This window comes from Onychostoma macrolepis, chromosome 03 (genome assembly GCF_012432095.1).
Source record: "Onychostoma macrolepis isolate SWU-2019 chromosome 03, ASM1243209v1, whole genome shotgun sequence".
NCBI classification, from domain to species: domain Eukaryota; kingdom Metazoa; phylum Chordata; class Actinopteri; order Cypriniformes; family Cyprinidae; genus Onychostoma; species Onychostoma macrolepis.
In genome coordinates, this window is record NC_081157.1 from 15,844,849 (window position 1) to 15,869,551 (window position 24,703).

At 36.1% G+C, this 24,703-nt stretch overlaps 1 protein-coding gene across 5 annotated transcripts in view; it reads left to right on the plus strand.

Moving 5' to 3' along the window:
* Positions 1-24,703, plus strand: part of prkcab (protein kinase C, alpha, b) — a 183,283-nt gene that overhangs the window by 23,527 nt on the left and 135,053 nt on the right. Inside the window, exon 3 of one of the 5 annotated variants that reach the window (XM_058768487.1) lies at positions 15,829-15,928. The exons of 2 other annotated variants lie outside the window; for them this stretch is intronic. In XM_058768487.1, the coding sequence (XP_058624470.1) occupies position 15,928 (1 nt within the window). In that variant the 5' untranslated portion in view covers positions 15,829-15,927. 2 more of the 5 variants (XM_058768488.1, XM_058768485.1) reach the window with 2 other exon arrangements.

Sequence of the window (24,703 nt, forward strand, 5' to 3'; positions counted from 1 at the left end):
TTGTTTAGAAGCAGCATAATAATCGGTTAATAATCAATCAGAATGCGTTCATATAAACACCTCATGAAAAAAAAATTGAATTTCACTTCATACAGTATGTATGTGATTTAGTTTCTTGTTGACTTTTAACAGTGCCAGTTAGCCAGGTGTTGAACATATAGGCTATCATATACTATTTCACTTACTTTACTTAAGAAGTATAGTAAGCGGTATACAGTGTGCACTGCATTGTAATCAGGAAGTGGGTTTTTCTATTCCTAACACAGCCATGTTAATGTTTAGTCTGTTCTTTATCTTTTTGGTTATTTCCTCTGTGTGTTTATTATGTGAAATGGTTTGTAGCTGTTATTTGGTTGAAGAAACGTTTGGTTTCCTCCATGCAGGAATAAAAGGCTATCCGTCATCTGGTGGAGGTTTGCCCCAGTGCTCCTCCTAGCTTGTTCGTGCAGGCTGTTCTCGGCTCGGTTAATAGGACAGCACAACAAATGGGCCTCCATTCGGCCTCCGCAAATACCAATTAGAGCACTGGGTGCTGCCGTGAGATCCTGCAATGTGTGGGTGGCACCATATGGACTGCTTCAGCTGCGCTCATAATATATTATATTACAGGAGTCTCCTGTAATACTAACAAATGTGTCATGGGGTTTCTCTCTGGTCTGCGGCCAGTTATTATATTAAGCCCATAATTATAATGTTCAGTGTGAAGAGCTAATCTGAAACCAGCCAGTAGAATCATAAGACCCAATTATTAAAACACAATAACATGGAAAATAATGTGTTGGTAACACTGTAACCAGCTGCAAGTGTTTTACAGGTTTAAGGCTGACGGAGATAAATGTGGATTCATCACTGAGGTTTGGGTTTCAGATATGTGAAAATGCTGGGCTGTTTGTTTGATCTGTTCTTTTGATAAATGGGAAAGAATGGTACTATGCCAGATTCAAAATCAAAAAGAGTGACTTTGTAAAGGATCTTATCTTAATCCATTTGGATTACAGAGTAATAACATAAAAAAACTTGTGATGCGTATTTGTCAGTCATGCATAAATGAAACGGCTAGAAACGGGGAAGATTTCTACACTCAAATGCATTTATTAAAATTCCTGAAAATCAGCATAAATTTATTCACTGTCAAAACAATTACATGTATTAATATGAAATGTGACTCTATAAACAAAGTATGGCTAGTCGTTGAACAAGCAATATTTAATTAGGGTAAGCATACCTACAGTATTAAGCTCACGTACGCACACTTCCATTTTTGAGATCAGATTATAAAAAGAAAAAATAATTTATTATCCTATTTGATGTCTTAACCAATTGATATGTTTGATACTATATACCTCCTGTAATTTCAAGTCAATCAGATCATTGCACACTGAGATATGAGTCTCCATGTGTTCACACTGTCTGGCGGCCATTTTGAAAGCTGTCTGAAAACTTTCCAAAAGTGGAGCCCCTTAAATGTGCGTTTTTTTTAGATGTTTAAGCCTTTATTTTGGGTAAGTTTCACTACTTATTGTGAAATTAAGAGATTAATGTTCAGACTTTTGCATATTATTAACCTGGAACTTGGATGTGGGATATATTAGATCCAAAAGATAGTTTTAGCAACACAGCGCAGATGCTACAGAACACAGTTAGCTGACTAGCTATATAAAATTGTGCTACGCTAATATATTACTTCACAGGCATTACTGGCTTGTACTTTTACATCCATAATATTATAAATTGACAGTTTATTGCTGGTCTGTTGTTTTATAGTGCTGTAATTTTTAAAGATTTCATAGTATTTTAAGGTGAGCTTAAAGGGTACACAACTATGAAAATCACACAGCTTCATTGTGACATCAATAAGAAAAAGTATAATTTCATAGATATTGTTAATAATAGTTGTTCATATTAAAATATGTATTAACTTAATACATGACCTAGACTATTTATTTAGCACAAATCCTGTAGTTTTAATAAATATGAAATTTATTAAAAATTGTTACTTTTCCCATTAAGCTCAGTGTGCTCTCTTTAAGCACTTCCACATTGAACATCTATGTAAATACTTCATAAACAGATTTGAAATATTAACTGATGGTTGTCACTCTAAGTTAAGTTAATCGATTTTCTATGGGTTCTGTCAACTCAAATCTGCAGACTGGCTCTGATCGTTGACAACTAGCATCAACTTCTCCAGACTGTAAATCTGTGGAAAATCGGGGCAAAAATTTAGTTTTTGAACTGAACTGAATTCAGTTTTTTTGTGATTGACTATCAGAATTTGTTAACTTTGCCAGCATATATTAAATGGAAAGTTCACTCAAAAATGAAAATTCTGTCATCATTTACTCATCCTCAGTTGTTTCCAACCTGTATGAGTTTCTTTCTTCTGTTGAACACAAAAGAAGATATTTTAAAGAACGTTAGCAACCAAACAGTTGCTGGTAGCCACTGACTAGTATTTTCCCCCCTATTATGGAAGCAAGTGACGTTTGGTATCGAATTTCAGATTTGCATGCCTCTAAATGTCACATATACACTGTAAATAAAAATTCTGTAAAAAAACGGATAATGTACTGGCAGAAAATGACCAGGATATTTTCTGTTAAATTTACGGACATTTCCTTCAACTTTAAAAAGGAAAATTCTGTAGATTTACATTTTCTGTGCCATAAACGGACAATCCGTTTTGCAGAAATTTAAAAAAAAATTATAGTATAGGCCTCTCTTTAGTAACAAATAAATCCAGCACAATATATACAAATTGAACATGGTTTATTTTTACCTCATGTAAACATTCTTAAGTGCCTTCAGTAGCTTTTATTTGCCTTTAACAGGTGAAGACAAAAATATTATTATATCAATTCATTTATCAATGTGTTTTAGTTTTAAACAGCACCAGGCAGAAAAAAGAAAACATGAGCAGGTACTTGTACAATATTGGTGTTGCACCAAATAGTGGTCACAAAGATAAACTTCACTGTGAAACAGTCAAAATTCAAAACATTTTCAGATACATGGGAAAAAATGAATACAAAGACAGGGCTGTCATTAATAACAATTGCTACAGACTTCTAGTCAATAATCAAGTGAAATGTTATTTAAAAGGACAGTTCACCCAAAAATGTGAATTCTGTCATCTACAACTGACATGGTACTGCAAAAAAAAAAAAAAAAAAAAACTTCCTTGTACATCATTTGAAAATAAAGAACAAAGATTCATGCACTCATGCCTGACATTTCAATAAGAGAACTATACAATCTAAATTAAGAGCGGGGCTCCAAGTGTTTGTGTGCTTTTAGTATCTCTTGCCATGTGCCAGCTTGGGGAAACTACTTTTTTTTTTTTTTCTTTTGCTGCATGTTCAGTCCAAGTTCCATGTTGAGATTTGAAAAAAAAGCTCAAATTGTACATGGATTCTTTTATTTGTTCATACATGAGTCTTGGAAGCGTAGGTTCCCTTCATCTGAACCTTCGACCCTCGTTCAGGATTTCTTCACAGGAAGACTGGAAATGACAAGAAATTAAATGAATGAAAGTGAAGTACAGAGTAACGTGCAGAACAGGTTGAGATTTAATTATCAAGTTCCAGTTCAAACATTGTTTATAAAATGCTAAACTTGCATTTTCCAGTGGTCTCCAATTGTATCCGTCATGTGATCTTGTCAACAATGTTTTATGATATACAGTACTTAAAGAGTTACACCACCCCAAAATGAAAATTCTGTCATTAATCACTTACCCCCATGTCGTTCCAAACCCGTAAAAGCTTTGTTCGTCTTCAGAACACAATTTAAGATATTTTGTCCCAGAAAAGTATGAAAAGCATCGTCAAAATAGTCCATCTGCCATCAGTACATCATTGTATACAAAGAAAATAAAAATAACGACTTTATTCAACAATTCGTTGCATCTGCGTCACAGTAGCACCATTTTGAAGAATATCCGCCGAACACAAACTGCGTACGCTGTTCTGTGTCAGCCACACAAACACGGATACGCTGTTTTTGTTAAATAACGACTTGTTGAATAAAGTTATTTTTATTTTCTTTGCGTACAAAAAGTATTCTCATCACTTCATAAAGTTCAGATTGAACCACTGATGGCAGATGGACTGTTTTAACAATGTCCTTATACTACGTTTCTGTGCCTTGACCGTGTAAGGACCCTTGCTGTCTATGGAAAGTCAGAAAGCTCTCAGACTTAATCAAAAATATCGTAATTTGTGTTGCAAAGATGAACGAAGGTCTTATGGGTTTGGAACGACATGAGGGTGAGTAATTAATGACAGAATTTTCATTTTTGAGTGAACTAACCCCTTTGATTATTTTAAACTAAACAGAAACACAACAAAATGCTTTATACACAGTTTCATTACATATGTTCCTTACATTTGTATGAATTCCAACGTAGGTGCCATCTCCTCTGGATGTTTTATGTTTAAAATGAAGAGAATGTGTAGCTCAGCCACAATGGGGGGGGAAATGATAAGTTCTTGAATAACAGCAATCTGGAATCACCAATAACAATAAAAAAATAAGAAAATATAAACTGCACATTGTAAATTCAGAAAGCCACTCCAAACATTGATTAAATCTTTCCTACACAAACAACTTCAATAACAAAGTCAACTGAATAATTATTAACAATATTAAGTTACTTAAAACAAAAATTATTACCCAAATTGATTAGATATGTTTAATATGTCCAAGCCAAGACTGTAGTAAAATTATCATTTAATTGCTGTTTTTCCTAAATGCATTTAGACTTAGGGGTTAGGACACTTGGGGTTGCATTTTCATCATAATACCGCATGATAATTGTAGCAAAATGCAGTGAGAATTTGAGGATGCATTCTGAGCCAAGGGTGCAGCAAAAGGGTAGCAAAATGGTGATTTAAATGTCTTTTGTTTTTCTTAAATGCACTGACACTTACATATAAGACGTTTCAATTGCATTTTCATTTAATACCTCGCTATGAACCACAAAAGGTGGTTACTTCATTACAAAGAATGGCCAGAATAAGTAGACCATTTAAAGTTGACCAGGCATTAAGACTATAGTCAAAAGTCTGATTAAATGAGAGCAATTAGCTATGTACATTATCAGTTTCATAAAAACTATTGTTGAGTGAAAGCGAGAATGAGAAGAGAGTAGTAAAGGAAAGAGTGTGGGTGGAGGCAGAAAATATCAAATAGGAAAATTTGAGATTGCAATTTGCAAGAGAGGAAAAATGGGTGGATAAAAAGACAGATAGACCACACACAGACAAACAATATAACCAAAAAAAGACAATGTAAATCAGCACTAATGTGTTATTGGATGAGTGGGAGTGCAGATTGTAGCATGCTTAAATGAGAATAAACAGCAGGACTGTGGCGGAAAAGAAAACAGAGAGAAAATATCAAGAGAAGTAAATCTGGCACACAAAATGTGCAGCTCTACCTCAAGACACAGATTGTGTAATACTTTGCTTTATGTTATCATTGTGAGAAGCCCTGGGTGTGCCTACGACAGCAGAGAAAACATGTTTTATTAGCAGCATTGCTATGGGTGTTGGGTTCACAGATACCAATTAACCGAGCCAGAGGTGGGTCCGGCCTGAGGCCAGATACAGACCAATCTGCTCTGTATCTCTGTATTGACGTAAACCCAATTGTATGACCAAAATCTTATATAAGACAGATAGATGTCAGGATTTGTGTTGGGAAGAGGCAAAGACTCAGGCACAGAGCTCAACAGGCATTATCATATTTATAAAAAACTATACCCTGCAGGGGAAAACATTCGGGCACAGCAGGGCAAGACACTACTGGGAACCAACAATCTGGCATAGGACAGAGAACACAGGGAGAATAAACAGGGAGGAAAATTAAGAGGGTAATGCTAGAGAGCAATTAAGATAAAAATAGATGGAGGAACTCATGGCATGTAGAAATAAATACCATAACAAGTCGTGTGTTCACACAAGACATGAAAACGTGGCCATAACGAATGACCGAACATGGATCACGAATGTTTGAACCCCTATTCTAAACTGCAACTGAACTAGACAGGAGAGTCGTGATCCAAAACTCTAAACCACATGCTCTCACAATATACATGATAGTGTCACCAAAACAAGAATAAACCAGACCGACGTGAGAAAACCCTGACAGATAGATGTCTGTTTTAATTTTTTCTGGATTCTTTGTTTTATTATTTAATACAAATGTCTTATTAAAAACAGTGGTAATCAAATGAATGCATGAAACTTTGACAATGACAATTTAATTAAAATTTTAATATGTAATCATATGAAATTTAAACAAATCTTTTCATTTTGGCAAATAAAGTGTTGAACAACAAAGTTTTAATTAAATAAAATAAAAATAAAAAATGATGAAAATTTTAACTTTGAAATTGTGTGATATTCCTTAACAAATAGTTAAACTGTATTATTATTATTATTATTATTATTATTATTATTATTACTTTAGTGCATTATTGTACAATAGTATTTTCTGTCAAATATAGACACTAGTCCATACTTTGATTTAAGTATAAAGCCCTATTTATACATCTAAATTTTGCCAAATTCTGTGGCATTCTGCTTTATACAAGGAATTCCATTTCTGTGACTAGATGTTGTGGTTCTGTCCATGTTTTCAAGAATTCATCGGACTCTACAAATAAAATAGCTGATGAAAATAATAAGTGAATAAGGCAAATGAGTAAGTCTGGCATATGAATAAGTCTGACATATGCACACAGCTTTGCATTATGTAACAGGAGTTATTATAAGACAGATTAAACTGTGAATTGTGATTGGATGAGACATATTTAAAGCCGCTGTAAAGTAGCTGATATACTTTAAGCACACCTTTGACAACATGTCATTTCAAATCTCTGGTTGTGTTTCAAGGTGTGATGTTGCTTGGCAACTATAAACATCTGAACTCCACTTTGTGCATAACAACACCCCTCACATAATAACACACAAATTACTTTTGAGTGTAAATAATGAAAGCACTCTGTCCTCTGATAAGTTGGCCAAATATACCTAACATTGTATAAATTGTATAGCAAAACCTCTACTGACTGACACATTTCTATTACTGTGTGGTATATACAGTATGTACTGTCATAACATACAGCCATATGAGCAGTGTTGGGCATGTTACTTTTAAAAAGTAATTAGTTATAGTTACTAGTTACTTCTCACAAATAGTAACTGAGTTAGTAATTGAGTTACATCATTATAAAAGTAACTAATTACCAGGGAAAGTAACTATTGCTTTACTTTTAAAAAAAATGTTCAAATGTCAAATAACTTTGGATGCCCCCAATATTAAATATGTTAAATTAATCAAATGGACACTAAAAATAATACATTATTATTATTATAAAACATTGTACATTAATCTACACTATTTATCTACTGACACTTATCAGTCAGTCAAGCATTATAATATAATATTATGATAATTTAATATTATATGATGATATAACTTTAGTAATTAGAATAACCAAGTATGAATGCATATTTGCCATCAATATAAAACGCACTAAGGATTAATGAGCTGCTGGGTTCATGAATATTAATCACGTTGTCTGCATTCGCTCGAATTGATTTGCTGAAATCAAAACAGGAACGATAATAGGTGAGCGCCAGCCAATGAGATTGTCACTTGCGCATTAGTTCCGCCTACTACCAGAGAAACCGACAGTTGAAGCTGAAGAATTCCAAAGGAACTACAACAAAGAATATCGTTTACATGTAAGCGCGTCAATTCTGCATGTTATGAAAGACTCTCTTGCTCTGTATCTTTCTTTGCGTGTGTGTATGTGAGAGAAAGCGACAGCGAGTCGTGCGCCTTCACACTAGAGTTTATGGTACGTCAAATACAGCTACACTGCGCATCCATTCAGATGAACTAAAAAAATGTATTCTAATAATATAATATAGTAATGCCACATTTTATTGTCAGTAACGGTAACGGCGTTGTAACGGGGGAAACAGTAATTCGTTTGATTACTCGTTACTGAAAAAAATAACGCCGTTAGTAACGCCGTTTATTTATAACGCCGTTATTCCCATCACTGCATATGAGACAGCCCTAAGCACAGTGCTGTCATGCTGAAAAATGACTGAATGCAGTTGAATCTGTCAGACTGTGTCTCTGCGTCTTGTGTTTCCCCTCCTCTTGTGACCATATTTGGAGTTCCTGTCCGTGTCCTAGTTTGTCATCATTAGTTAATTCGTCTCCAGTCCTGTGTCATTAATTATCTCTTTTCCCCCAGTGTACTTAAGTCCTGTGTTCCCTCAAGTCAGGGTTCTGTCTACATTGTCATTGTGGTATGTCCATTGTCTCTTGGTCGCTGTTAAATAAAGTCTTTTGTCATCGTGTATGTCTAGATGGTTATTGTAAATAAAGTCTTTCATCCCGAAGCTCCTACGTCTCCGCGTTTCCCTGGAGAATCTCTGTCCTTACAAGTGTGCACCTTTTAAACTTTTCTCTAATGATACGTAGTTAGATGGAAAGCCTTGAAAATGTGTTATAAACTGTGTTGGGGAAAGTTACTTTTAAATTGCATTACAATATTGTGTTACTCCATAAAAATTAACTAATTGCGTTATTTAGTTACTTTTTACCGAAAGCCATGCATTACGTTACTTTTACGTTGTTGTTGTTTTTTTTCACCTTAGATGGGTTTTGTTATTATTTTTAATAACAAAACCCCCAAAAAGTTATATTTTTGGAAACTGTAATGGCCCTTTCACACCAAAAGTGAAATTAATAAGCCTCAGGCTTATTATTAAGTGCCTCTGCCTCTGCTGCTCACTCCCAATTTCTTTCAACATGGAGTCAGTCAATAAATGGGAAAACAAAGTAACTTGCATTACTTATTTGAAAAAGTAACTATTTTCTTGTAAATGTAAAAGTAACGTGTTACCTTTGTAAAAAAGTTAATCTGATTACGTAACTCTGATAACTATAAATGTGTGTGTTTTTGATATTGCATCGTAGTATCATACAGCCTTCAGCGACTGCTGACGAGCCTCTTACCTTTCGAACCACTCTGAACCCTCACTGCTGAGAGCCATCACAGACAGGGCAGTATAAAGAGTAGTCAGACCACTTATAAACACAAGCTAACCATTAGCAAGCAATTGGCAAAGGCATTACCTGGTTTTTACAACAGCCCTTATAAGCTGCATTGACACTGGCAGAGATTAAATGACTGGAGATCGCAGAACCTCTGAGTGGTTGGTTTACTGTGTTCTAGTTGGTTTCTAGTCTTATTCTGTTGTGGTGTCCAACTGTATCACTGTGGTGGTTCACTTTTTGCTCTCCTGTTGGTAGTCGCCACATTGTTTTGCTTCTCATTTGCATAAAGTTCTGCTCAGCTTTGCCGCATTGCCAGCGGTCACTGCTGCTTGTGTCGCCAGTACTCATCAATTCTTGTATCCCTGGCACTGTGAGTCCTCTTTAACTCTATAACATATGAAGATGTACTTAAATCCTACTTAACTGTGCCAAAGAGCACTCTTAAGTTCAACTAATTTTAAACGCATTTAATATTAATTAAAACTGGAATACATTTTTATCTAATTGTAAACAACATGCATTTTAATGTATGAATTACAATACATTCATAACATTACATTACATAAATTTTGCACATACATAAAGTCAATTTTTTTGGTATTTTTTTTCCATAATAAGTGCTCATTTTAAAAGTATGCCAAAGTCAGTCCCTTCAGATTTCCATGATCACACACTCTCTGAATCCAATGCAAAATCATCAAAATACCGCATTTTTTGCAATCCTGCATAATATGTAATTTCACCACAAAATAATTGTGGTCTCATAAGGTCTCACAAAAAAATTAATTGTTATTGTCTAACTGAATTTTTGGATTTTGTGCACTTGCCGTAAAAAACAAACAAACAAAAAAACTGTTTGTAATGTTGTACATATTTGTCCTGATGTCATTCATAAATGTCTGGAAATTACCTGGAGGGACTGTACAGTGTACTTTTTCACAAGGGTTGTCCTTTTTAAAGCCTGACAGATGTTGTCACCATAAAGTTGAAGTCAGCCCCTTTTTTGCAAATCACTAAATCCAACAAAAAAATCAGCAAAATGCCACTTCCCCCCCCCCCCCCCAATCCTGCATAATTTGTAATTTCACCACAAAATAATTGCAAAACTTTAGATCCTCCAAAAAAACTAAATAACCACAACAAAATCAGTCATTTTTATTGAAAAAGTCATAAAAAAAAAAAAAAAAAACCCAAATCCTAGAGGGACCGTAAAGTGTACTTTTTCACAAGGGTTGACTTTTTTAGAGCCTAAAAGATGTGGTCACTATAAAGTTGAATGGAAAAGATTTTAGTCTGTCTCTATTCAGGCAGACTGGAAATTTTGAATAATTTCCAAGATGGCCACCATGCTTTTACAGAGATTTTGGCCACTTGGCCTGTTCTCTCCTCCCACTGTCCACCCATCACGCTAAGCTAACGGCTGTTTTCCGCCCATGAGGACCAGTTCCAGTCAGCTCGGAGTGTTGGCAGGGCAGTATTGTCGCACATTGTTATTTACTTGGTCAGAAAAAAAGTTGTTATTTTTGTGTAGGAGAGGCAAGAGTGATTGAATGTGTAATGCAGTGTTTCTGTGTTGTACGGCAGGTGTAGGAGAGCATCTCTAATAGCGTGTGTTTAAGGTTAATGTGTCTGGATAACTCAAGCTCTATTATGCTGTAGAGTTCCTCTCACAGCACTCGCACTCATGGCTCATAGAAAGTGCTAGTTGACCTGTGTGTGTCACATCTCTGATTCACTTAACAAAACAAACTCAACTATAATGGCCCATTGAAAAAAACACTGCACACGGCTTATCATTGTCAAGCAGAGTTTAATAACAAGCGAGGCAGTTCCCAAAGCCATCATGACTGCTATGATGCCACAGTGTGTGTTGAGGTTAAATGTCTTTTAATGTATATAGAAAGTGGTCTAAATACTTAAGATGCTTTAATGTGTTTTTCTGACTCTGACCTGGATGATTGGCAGATCTTACAGGCAGCAGGCAATGCTTCTTACAGAATGATTTAGTTAACTATTAGCTATACCAATAAAGGAAACGTTTACATTTACATTTAGTAGTTTATCCAAAGCGACTTACAATTGGGGAATACATAAAGCGATTCATCTTGAAGAGGCAATCAGACAGAGCCTAGAGTTTAATAATTGTATTCCATCCATTTTACAAATCGCTCGTTCTAAGATTGTGGGGAGCCTAATATTTCAGTCCTGTCAATCATCGCTACGAACGTATATAAACAGCAGTCGCTGCACCGTGCCAGTGACAATTCTTCCAGCATACTTCCATTTTTTTCTTTCTCTTTTCTTTTTTCTCCTTCACAGCGCACAGTCAAAAGAGGGGTTCAAGCCACGGGTTCGAGCCTCCAACAAGTACAACAAGCCAAGTTTGTTTACCATTATCTAGCAGGACTGAATGCGCAGGCAAACTCATGAATTAGGATGAAAAAATATTGTAAAAGCAAGCTAAAATGGCATGTTTGATTCAGCAAATGTGTTTTTATCTCACTTTTGCTTCTGTTAATACTATAATTTCGGTTTAGCGTGGGGTTTAGTGTAAGGGGGACTTTATTTTCAAATGCGATAGAGCATTAACCCTTTAGTGCCACTCAGTGGACATTTAATTTCTAACTGCCATGATACATACAAGAACTAATGTGATAAAACATTGTTCATGTTCATCTGTTCAAGATGAACATGAACAAATGAACAAATTATACACGCTTATTACGTTCTCTCAGCTCTCAGCTGATATTATGTTGATTCTTGCATATTTGGCAACATTTTCAAAGTAACATGTCCAATAAGTGATGCTCCTCACTAAACATTTCATAAAAAAGAGAGTAAAAAACATCAATATGAGCACTGTAACATTTTTGAACAAGCTTAAACTACATGCACTTTGACATGGTTGTCCTGGCTATTTCCCTGTGTTTAATGGTAACAGTGGAGACTAATGTGCTGCGACTGTTTACGCCTCACCTTACTGTGTGATTTTTCAGTTATCCTAATGTTGGAGGTGTAAAAGAGGTTAATACTCATTGTATATACTGCCTTGCTGTATCCACAGTGTTCGACAGGTTTATTTGGTGAAATCTGTCGATTTGACCAAACTAAGGAGAAGCAGCCAACAGAGGAGCATAAAATGACTTTAGCAACAGAGATTTGCTGATTCTGTATGACAGTGATATAAGTCCCCCTGCAGTATTTCATTGCAGAGGAAATGAGAGATGTGGGGTTCTTCAGGTGGTGGTTTGTCTGTAAGTGGGTCAGATGTAAAGGTGTTAGACCCCTGGTGTGGTAAAATCAGGTTGAAGAAGATGGAGTCATTGGCAGCACTGTTCATCTTGCTCCGGTTAAAACCTCAGGGGTTTCATCAGGACTATGAGCTAGAGAGCTAGAAAAGGGATTGTAGTGAGTGAATCTCCATGTTGGAGATGAATATTTAGGAAGGCTGTATGAGGAGTACCACTCTGTGTTCACAATTTACAAGCTCTCTGAAACTTAAACATTTTAAACTGTGTTTTCACCTGATACATATATATTCATCTTTATTAAATTGCATTTCAACAATCCTATTCTGTTAAGAGTTCTTAAAGATCTTGTAGATCTGCAACATGCAGGCTGAAATTGGTTTGTGCCAAAATAGCAATTTGCTGTCAGGCCAAAAAAACTCAATTTTGGACTCATTAGACCACAAAATTATTTTCTGGAAGATGTCTGATTTGTTACATGGCTTTTAGCAGACTCCTGGCTTGACTTAATGTTGGCCTTTTTCAGAAGTAATGTACTAACCAGTTTTTTAATGAGCCAGAATCTGTAAAGTGCCAAAGATTATGCATGCAGATAAACAGGGCTCAACAGTAGGGATTTTTATATAAAATGATGATATACAATGAAGAACATTACTGATTGGTTTGTAGTTATCAACACATTCTTATTGATGCTTTCAAAACTATCACAAATCATTTTAGCAATTTTAATAAAAACATTTTATACGTGTTTAGCTTCTAGATAGCATTACTTTGGTGACAAATTGCCATATTTTGTGACAACAATGTTTAAATTCAAAAGGCATAAAAGATTTTGACTATACTATACGATTCTGAGTGGCAGCGCAGGACAGACCTAAAAAAGGGCAAGTGAGAGCTCTGTCAATTGACTAAACTCTCTCACACTGACCGTGGGCCAGCAGGCCATCCTTATTGTATTGTCTTGCCTGAATGCTGCTAAATAATGAGACACCAGCAGAAGAAGACAGTGTCAGGTTTGGTGGCCCTTCTAGCTTAACACTGCAAGTTTAGTGACATAATATGTGTATACGTGGAACTGCTGTTCACAAAGCAGAGAACAAAAAAAAAAAAAAGCCCACAGCGCAAGTATGCTAAACAAGCAGAGGAACAATTGTTGATATCGATCAAGCTTACCCTCCTCTAGTAGTGTCGTGATGGGATGTGTGATTTTAGCCAATTAGTTCATCCTTTCAAGTAAAACATTATGGAACTTCCCCACAAGGAATGTCAGATTTCAGAAATGATTGTCATTAAAATGAATGAACATTTAATTGATTAATAATTAATGTTAATACCACAAACACTAGTATTTAGAAAACAATGTCAGTGCATCTCCACCCAAGAAGATTGCTTATGTCTAGACAGTGGTCTCTTGATCTGTGTTGACATCTATTGTTCTATTTGTACAGCCTGATCCTATCAGTGGCTGTTGTGTTTTGCTGTTTTGTGACACTTGACGTCATGCAGCCCCAGAGCTCTTGCATTTGCAAGATTGCAAGTTTCAGAGATTTTGCATTTCTGTATGACCTCTCCATGCAGCTTCTGTCTTCCTAACAACTTCCTGTTAAAATACCACAAGATGGTTGTTCATCACACAGGATGGATCTGATCTGCTGCTGTAGTAGTGAGGCCTCTATGGTGGCTGAGAGAGCTCAACACGCTGCAAGTGAAGAAAACACATACAAATAAAAAATAATAAAAATAAAAACACACATCCAAACTAAGAAAACATCTTAATCAGACTGACAACACATGTACATCAAATACTCATAACACAAAACAGAAACACGCATTTCTGTATGTGGTTGCGTTGTGAGTATTTGCAGCTCGTTTCTGTATTTAGTTGTATTATGAGTATTTGAACCTTATGAGTATTTGCAGCCCATTTCTGCGTTTGTTTGTTGAGTTTGCAGTGTGTTTCTGTAATTTGTTGTGTTGTGAGTATTTGCAGCATTTCTATATTTTGTTGCAACATGAATATTTGCAGTGTGTTTCTGTATTTGGTCATGTTGTAAGTATTTGGAGCACGTTTCTGCATTTGGTCTCTTTGTGACTATTTGCCGCGTGTTTCTGTATTTGATTGCATTGTGAGTATTTGCAGTGCATTTCTGTATTTCACTGTGTTGTAAGTATTTGCAGCGTGTTTCTTTATTTAGTTGTATTTTAAGTGTTTGCAGCTTGTTTCTGTGTTGGCTTGCACTATCAGTAATTGCAGCACATTTCTGCACTTGTTTGTGCTGAGTTTGCAGTGTTTTTCTGTATCTGTTTGTGTTGTGAGTATTTGCAGCGTTTCTATATTTTGTTGCATTGTGAATATTTGCAGTGTTTCTCTATTTGGTTGTGTTGTATTTGCAGCGCATTTCTGCATTTGGTCGCGCCGTGACTTGCAGCATGTTTCTGTATTTGGTTGGGCTGTGAGTATTTGCGGCACATGTTCTCAAACTGATGAAAATGTTTTCTTAATTTGCTGGTGTTTTTTTTCTATTTGCATGTGTTTTCTTTAGTTGCACTGAGTGCATTGAGCTCTCTCAGCCTCTGTAGGCCTCACAAAGTCAGTGATATTTATTGTACAGTGAATGAAATTGAGCACAAATGGGTTTTGAATGAACAGGTATACCTTGTAAAAGTGCCCCTATTATGGGTAATGAAAGGTTCATATTTTGGTTTTGGGACTCCCCAACAATAGGTTGACATGCATGTAAGGTCAAAAAACACTTTCATTTTCTTATAATATGCATTTATTTTTACTTTATTTGCTCAACGAGTCCCAAACGATTTGCTGAATGATTCATTTTTCTAAACCCCTCCTTTGCGTGACGCTAATCTGCGGTGATTGGTCGATTTAATTTAAAACAGTGTTTGTGAGCGCAGTGCTGTTAGAACAGCCGTTACTGGGGAAACAGCTATTTTTAATGGTCCAAAAAGCCGCACCTTGTGGCAAATAATGAATTTGCATTTTCATTCAGACCAACGCGAAAATCAAGTTTTCCCAGGTCTGTGCGCACAACAAGTGGGCAGGCAATATGCTAATGTTTAATGTTGACCTCAACATGAAACGGCTTGGGATTCGTTTTAAAAACGATTCGTTTCAATGATTCAGAGTTGACTCTTTCTTTTGAGAGACAATAACTTTATACACGGTGCACTTTCAGATTTAAAATTTTGCAGGATGTTTTCATTCACTTAGAGCTGTGTTACAAACTGCATGAAATGTAATTTTCAAAAATCCATAATGGGGGCACTTTAATGTATTAACCTAGTCCATGTACAGTTTTATGGCCAAGAATATTTTTAACAGAGAATTCAGCCAATCAGAGTCAAGTAATCCAAAGAGCTGTGAGTTCTGAAAAATTCTGTATCACTCATGGACGTTTGGGAATTTGTGATTCTTCTTTTGACAAGAGAGAAAATAAAAGGAAGAATTTTCGCTTTTTCTTCTTTTCTTTTCTGACAGGAACTAAGAGGGATAAAACACCGGATTGGGAGCTCAAATCCTCAATCGTGTCTGCAGGCAGCCAGCATGCTGCTCTCTTCCTAATAGCATGCTAAGAACAGTAAATTTGGGCTCTTGCTGAAGGATATCAAGTGAAAAGATAGATTTAGTGACAAGAACAGATACTTTTATCTTTCTAACCCCTCTCTCACACACACCCATACACACATACACTGTTTGCCTTCAACTATCAATCAATTTGTCTCCCTTAGGTTCAGAATATGTAGTTATTATTAGTGATGATTGCCAAGGGATGCATAACTGTTACAATTTCTGATAGTTAAGGTTAGTAATTTTAACAATCCCCAAAACTTGGGGTTTGGCTATTTTAACTGATGGACTTGTATGCAACCACCAAAACACCCTAGAAACTAAATAGTAACACACTGGCATCTGCCCAGATACCTTAGCAAGTTACAACCACAGAAGAACACAAGCAAACAGACAAAAAACATGCTAAAACACTAATGTTGTGGCAGTATGGAATATGAAGCTGTCATATCCTGTGGTGGTGAGTATGTATAGCTGTAATCTGACAGTGTGTGTTAGGCTGTGTGTTAGTGCTCTTTAATAAAGCTTCGATGTGTATTAAGTGTGGCCTTAGCATAAGACTGATCCTCTATTCCAGCAGCCAGCATCTGGATATGTTACGAGTGATTTTTGCAGCTAAGCTCAGAGAGGGGGTGTTGGGGTGGGTATGGGTGGCTCAGACACATAATGATGTAGTGTGCTGTGCCACCTGGTGGGTATTCACTAGGGCAGAGCGATGAGGAATAGAAAGGCGTGGGCAACTTATGTAAGAGGAAGGATAAACTCCCTATGAAAAATCCCTTCTGTCTCTTCATGCCTGCCACCTTTGTACAGTTGTCCTGGCAATTAATAGTCATAAAATAATTAAGATGAATGATGTTTCTTTCATTTTATTAATTTATGTGTTCATGCCAGGTACGGATGCTTCACAGGGTAGAATGACATATTAAATTAAAATCATATTTTAAATATGAACATTTATAAATAACATACCCTCATAGGTATATAGACACCCTAACACCACACCCATAAGACTGGTCAAGGCCAGTCAAATTCCAGACTCATATCATTTACTCATAAACTACATATCTTCCTTTGGAAATTCTTGGAATTCCACGATCTCGTAGTGTGTTCACAATATGTATACTGTACCCATGAATCGTCTGGGATGGCCAAGTATATAAGCATCTAAAATCGATAAAAATGTGGATTCTGTGGAATTTTGATATTCACTTAAAATTAGGGATGTGACATTACTCTTATCTGTATCGGGCCCGATACTGTACTCATGTACTCGTTCTGAATGAAATGATTTGATACCAAAAACCAATACCTTGCAGCATGTGTACAGTGTTTGTGCTCACAGAAACAAAAGCTGAATAAACAGCAGAACAAACAAAGAACAGAATGGAGATATCCAAGATTAAGGGTGATTAAGGATGTAAATTTAAATAACTGATGTAATATTAAACATAATTCAATATGTGAGTGAGTTGTTAAATGAAGCACGCTGGCAAAACACACAATGACAGTTTCTAGCGCACATCTTTTTCTCACAAATAGTTTGTAGTTAAACTGGTCGTTTGTATATAGTAAATATCTATATTTTATTTAGTTGGATATATAGTTCTGTCATGACAACTCTTGGAGAGTTTTAGCAAGGCAATATACATGGCATTGTTAATGAGTTTGGTCTTGGTGGAATAGATCTGCTATACTGCTGCTGCTGCAGAGCAAATACCCAGACTCGCTACTGTCAATACATCCACAGACATGCTGCTGTGATGCTGCATGTAGGATATACTGCTGCTGCACATATAACATATGAAATAAACCCCCCATATATAACGTACTTTATACGGATTTATACAGGTGGAGCTGGGGAAGGAGGAGGGTTTCTCAAGTACTAGCCAAGTATCTGAATGCTGAGCAGCAAACTCGTTGGCTGCTGATGTGAAAAAAATAAAATAAAAATAACAATCAGCTGCGCCATGTGACTAATCAGGTGATTACATCAAATTGAATTAGAACCTATTGGCTTGCACCATCTAGAATTTCAGAGTTTGTATAAAGAGAGTGCTTCTGTGCATGCACTAAACTACAGCACACTCTTCATTCAGATTAAATTCAAATCACATAAGTAAAAACATTAAAATCACATAAGTAAAAACATTAAAGTGCCCCTATTATGGATTTTTGAAAAGTACCTTTCATACATGTGTAACACATCTCTAAGTGAATGAAAACATCCTGCAAATTTTAAATCTGAAAGTACACCATGAATAGAGTTATTGTCTCTTAAAAGAAAGAGTCAACTCTGAATCATTGAAATGAGTCGTTTTTAAAACGAATCCCAAGCCGTTTCATGTTGACGTCAACATGAAATATTAGCATATTGCCTGCCCACTTGTTGTGCGCGCAGACCTGGGAAAACTTGATTTTCGCGTTGGTCTGAATGAAAATGCAAATTCATTCTTTGCCACTAGGTTAAAAGAATGGAGCGTTAAAAATAGCTGTTTCGGCTGGACACAAAGCAGCACTGCGCTCACAAACACTGCTTTAAATTAAATTGGCCAATCGGACCAATCACCGCAGATTAGCGTCACGCAAAGGAGGGGTTTGGAAAAATTTATCACTGAACGAATCGTTTGGGAGACGTTGAGCAAATAAGGTAAAAATAAATGCATATAAGAAAATGAAAGTGTTTTCTGACCTTACATACATGTCAACCTGTTGTTAGGGACTCCCAAAACCAAAATATGAACATTTCATAACCCATAATAGGGGCACTTTAACTGTTGTATGCTTTCTACGAATGGTTTCCTACACCCTTACAACATCATGTTAAACAACATCCTTAAATCTCCATGTGGCTATGGTACCACTGCACAGGAGCAGCTCCAAAAAACACTGGAATGAGAAAGTGAACAGGAAAAATAGGTACTAATATCAATTAATTATCGGTATCAGACTATATTCAGATGGATATTATAAGTATACAGTAATTGCAGTTATCTCAAATAATCACGCTCCATGATCCGATTATGAAATAAGTGGCAGGTTGTGTAGTATTATGCAATAGGCAGCAGGCCTGCTTCTGTTTTATTTGCAGGACCACTGGTGTCACGTCAGTGTGTGTGAGTGTGTGATATGTGAGGAGACCCTCAAGCTCTGGCTGTGGACAGAAAATAGGTCAGGGAAAGGTTTACTCACAATGCATTAAAATGTTTAATGTTTGTTGCCCACAAGAGAGAGGGAAAGAGCACTCACAGCTGGAAATACAGCCCATCCACTTCATCCTAATGTGACACGACAGAATGAGTCAATTAGAGAGGGAATGACCATGCAGATGAGTAATGAAATGAAAAGAGAACACTAGAGGATTTATTCAGTCTAATCGTTTTAAACACTCTGTTGTCACGATTAATGTGGTCATCTGGGACGTGCTCTCACCCACATGCATTCACTTTAAGTTTGCTCTCTATAAAGAGTTTCTCTTTGTATTTTCAACTCATATGTAATGTTTACTGTGCATTGCATAATTAGATGTGGGATTTTCCTGGCCCATTCTCAGGAAAAAAATACTTTTATGTTGTTTGAAAAACTAACTAGTGAACTCATTTTCCTATGATAGGCAAGAAGTACAAGAGTACTAGACCATTGTGTAAAAATATCAGACAATAACAGAAAACATAACATTGTTTATAGTCAAGTTAATACCGTCAGTAGTCAATATTGAGTTTATAGTCAATAATGTTAATACAGTTATGTTTTTGTTTCTCCAAATATTGAACTATTAAGTATAATGAGACTAAAATCAGTGTAATACATAATGTAATAATGATTGTAAGAAAAAATTGGTTACACTTTATTTTAAGGTGTCCTTGTTACAGTGTAATTATACATTTAAGTACTGAGTATTATTAATTAACTACATGTACTTACTATATGGTTAAGTTTGGGTTAGGGTTACTTGCATGTAATTATGCATAATTTATTGTTATAATAGTAAGTACACGTAACGTGTGTAACAAGGACACCTTAAAATAAAGTGTTACCAAAAAGTTACCTTTTGTGGTCAGACAGAGTTTGATGGCATTAAAATAATGTCAGAAAATTCGTTATTTTACTATTATTTTAAAGGGGATTGCCACAGTGTAACATGGTTGAAACAGAAAGTGAGCGACAAAGACAAATTATGTATTTTCACAGAGAAACCATTGTAGACAATACTACAAGGCAATAATTTATGTAGAATATAACCCATTGACATATGGGGACATGTAAATATGATATTTCAATTAATAATAAAAGTAAGTAAATAAATATTTAAAATGAAACATTTAAATATAAAATAAAAACGATTTTGTGCTTGAAATAATGTGACAACATTTTCCTAATGTTTTATCATCATGTAATTTTGAAACTTTCTGTTTATTGATACATTTTATTTTCAAAAAGGTTTTCCATGTAGGAGACTGTATTTTCTGATGTTGTATGTTGAATGGCACACGGCATTAACAGTAGCTGAGGGAAGCTGAATATAAACGGCAGTGTCTTTACCTGTCCCTGTGAATCAGAGCCTGGCGGTCATGTTTTGTCATGCAGGTGCGATTGTGTGGCTATGATACACGCCTGTCCTGCCTCTGACGTCTCAGATAATCAAACATCGAGATGCGGCGCTTGACAGAGGGACATCACTCCACTCTCACTGATTATCCCACCCTGTCAAACTCCTGTCACACTCAATCCCACGCCACCACTCACTTCAGCCTTCTGTGATCCTTCAAATGCTCTGACCAATCCATGCACACCTGGTCTGATGGAGGAAATTAAGAAATAAGGTGTCATGCCCTGTCATTACAGTCAACGACCTATTCAGTCAAGTCAAGTTAGTCCACAGATTTTCCTTACAGCACACCAGGGCAGTTTGTGAACAAAAAGTGGTGTCATTCTGGAGTCCTCATCTAAACTGGCGTTTTCACTGCGTTTCAGAAACATCTCTGTCCACACTACACAACCAAAAACACATGTCACATGACCATTCATGCACACTGGGCATGTGCAAAAAGTGTAAACAGGAAGTTGGTTGCTAGTCACTGGCAGGTACAACCATAGACATATATAGACGCCCTATTCGACCGCTCCAGGCGCATAGATGTGGCCGCCATCTTGGAACGGTCCACTTCATTCACCATACTGTAGGTTCGCACAGAGCCGTTGGGTTTGCAGACCATCGGCTGTTCAGGATTGTGGCATCTTTCGAATATTCAGTGATTACTATGGTGAATGACGTCAAGCTGACCGCTACAATATGGCGGACGGCTTACGTATAGCGGCCCATGGAAACAGTCGTTAATGAGGCATCTACGTGTACATATCTATTGGTGCAATAATGATCACGATGTTATTGTTTACATGGTCTTCAAGGATATGGAGAGTGAATGTGGGCAGCCATGCCATCGTTTTCAAATGTCTCCGTTTTGGTTTGTTTACCAGGTCTGCAGTGTTTTCGAAAGTCTCAGATTTTGAGTGTCAAAAACGCCAGAGTAGTGTAAACGATTGGCGTAACCGTAGCAAAAGTTATGCAATGTAAAATGAAAATGCACTAGTGTAAACTTCGGTTCGGTATGGTTCACTTTTGGGGGGGTTTCCACTGGCTACAGCACCTGGTACCTGGTACTTTTTTTTAGCTTTTGAGCTTGATGGAGCGACGTGGAATGAAAAAGTTTTTCAGGAGTCACTGCAGTAGAGGCAACGCAACTGTAACAACATGTAAATAAATAATCCTGCCCACTCTAAAGGTACTAAACTGCAGTGGAAATGCAAACCGAGCCGAACCGAGCCGTGCCATTCTGAGCCGCGCCGAGCCGAGTCGTACCACGCAGTGGAAAAGTGCCATAAGCTTCCAACAACTCGTTCAATCTTTGAGGTTGGAACATTTGCATTAGAATAGAGTGTGAATATCAGCATGAGGCAGTAAAAATGGACTAGTAAGTAGAGTTTTCCTGAGTAGAGCAACAGAGAATGCATTTAGTCTACTGTAAATGCTTTTAAGTGCCTGCTTATGCATTGTGGTAGTCAGAGGTGGGTAGAGTACCCAAAAACTGTACTCAAGTAAAAGTAAACGTACTTGAAGAAATATTTACTCATGTAAAAGTAATAGTCTGAATAGTTACTTGAGTAAGAGTAAAAAAGTATGGGATAAAAAAACTACTCAAGTAGTTAGTTACTAGTTACTTTGGATCATATACTGAATATAGTATATTTTTATTTAGATATATAGATATTTAGATATAATTTTATATATATACACACACACACACACACACTGCTGTTCAAAATACTTTTAATGTTTTTTTAATGTAATTTATTTCAGTGATGCAAATCAGAATTTGTATCAGCCTGATTTATTATCAATGCTGTTCTTTTTTAGCTTTCTATTCATAAAAGAATCCTGAACAAAATGTCACAGGTTCCAAAAAATATTAAGCAGCAAAACTGTTCTCTGTTGAAAAAACCAGCATATGCTGGTAAGGTATGTTTTGAAGAATGGGATGCGGGTTTGAGCTGATTTAAGCTGGTCCTTTGCTGGTTTATGCTGGTCCGACCAGCTCAAGACCAGCACATGACCAGCATAAACCAGCATCGCAGCTTCAAAACATACCTAACCAGCATATGCTGTTTTTTTGTTTTTGTTTTTTTCAACAACACTGGTAATAAATCAATATATTTTAATGATTTCTGAAGGATCATATGACTCTGAAAACTGGAGTAACAGCTGATACAAATTCTGATTTGCATCACTGAGTTAAATTAAATTATATTTTAAAGTTTAATTATGTATTATAAATGTATATAACCTCTGACACGGAGAAGAGTGAAAACTCCTCACACGACCGCTACAGAACATCTGAACATAACGAAACAAATGCACATTGACGGATCTTCTTCCGTCTGTTCTGCAAAATGTAAACAAATGTAGCCTTTATTTCTGCAAGCGTAAATATTGTGAAAATATCAATATTAATTGTGTCTAGGAAAGGCATTCCTCCTCTAACTAACGCGGGTTTGGCGGGTGTTTATTTCATACTCTGTGACAGCTTATTTAATGAATAAATTATACATTGTATTTAATGTGTAAGGTACATGTACAACAAACTGGTAATGTCATAGTGGTATCGTGTACTGTAATCGGATCTATACCTGTGGAACGCGGTGTTCGTCTAATAAAGATCTTCATAGCTAGCAAACCATAGCCTTTGCAGATTTGCTTTCAACTGACTGTAGATCCAAAGTCACGTCTTCATCGCTCTTGATGTTACAACCGCTTCAGCCGACTCAGCGCGTGCGGCAGGGAAGTGAACGAATCATTCAAACTGATTTGCGAACCGAATCACGCGGCGCGTTTGGAATAAATTGAAGGATTTTAACTTGCATTAAGATAAAGTAACGAGAGGAGCGTCGCCCACAGTAACGAAGTAAAAGTACCGTTTTTTCACTAAAAATGTACTTGAGTAAGAGTAAAAGTACCCATTTTTAAATATACTCAAAGTATTAGTTACCCAAAAAATTTACTCAAGTAAATGTAACTCGTTACTACCCACCTCTGGTGGTAGTACTGTGGCATTTTCCGAAATTGAGTACTATGGATTATATCTGATGCTACAGATCTTTTTGGTAAGGGTAGGTTTTGTCATTTGACATTATGTCAGAAAGAGTTTTGTATATTTTTACACAAATATACCTCATGAAGCAGGCTTGGATGCACTAAATCCGTACTGTAAAGTTGAAAATACAAGAATACCATCACAATATATAGTGGACCTTACAACATTAGTTCTGACCAAGAACTCAGTTCAGGGCACAGCGATGGGTACTCCAATAGCACCAAATTATGCCAATTTATTTATGGATAAATTTGAACAGGATCATGTCTATAACAACGATCCGTTTCATTCAGATGTTAAGGTTTGGATGAGATACATTGATGATTGTTTTATGATTTGGTCAGGATCTGAACAAGAATTGGATATGTTCCTGACATTCATTAATTCAAAAATGCCGTCAATTAAATTTACAATGGAAAAAAAATTGTGGTTTCACTTTATTTTGATGGTCCCTTTAACACATTCTATTGACTATAAGTAATGTTGCACCTACATTTCTACTAACTCTCATTAGAGTGTTAGTAGTGTATTAGTTGACTGGTAGGGCTAGGGTTAGATTAAGTTGACATGTTCTTGCAAAGTTACTTATAGTCAGTAGAATAGCTGTTGGGAGACCAGCACAATAAGGAGTTAGTAGATATGAAGCAGACAGTCTACTAATACTTTTTTGAGAGTTTGTTGACATATAGTTGCAACATTACTTAGTGTCAACAGAATGTTCAAAAAGGACCATCAAAATAAAGTGTTACCAAAATCGTGATTCAATACACTTTTTGGATGTTAAAATAACTAAGATCAATGAGTCGTTACATACAACAGTATTTCGGAAACCAACGGATAAAAATACAATATTATCTATTGATAGTTATCATCCAGTTCCTCTAAACGAAGTTTACCAATTAGTCAACTGTATAGATTAAAACGTAATTGTAGTACTACATATGAATTTGATGAACAGGTAAAATCACTATTTCAACATTTTCGTTCTAAAGGATATCCACAAAGCTGGATAAATAATGCATTAGATAAAGTAAACAAAGTGAATAGACATGATCTTTTGAAAATAGATAAACCAATTAAAAAAATACAAATTTTTTCAGTAAATTTTTCATTGACATACAATGAGCACAATAATA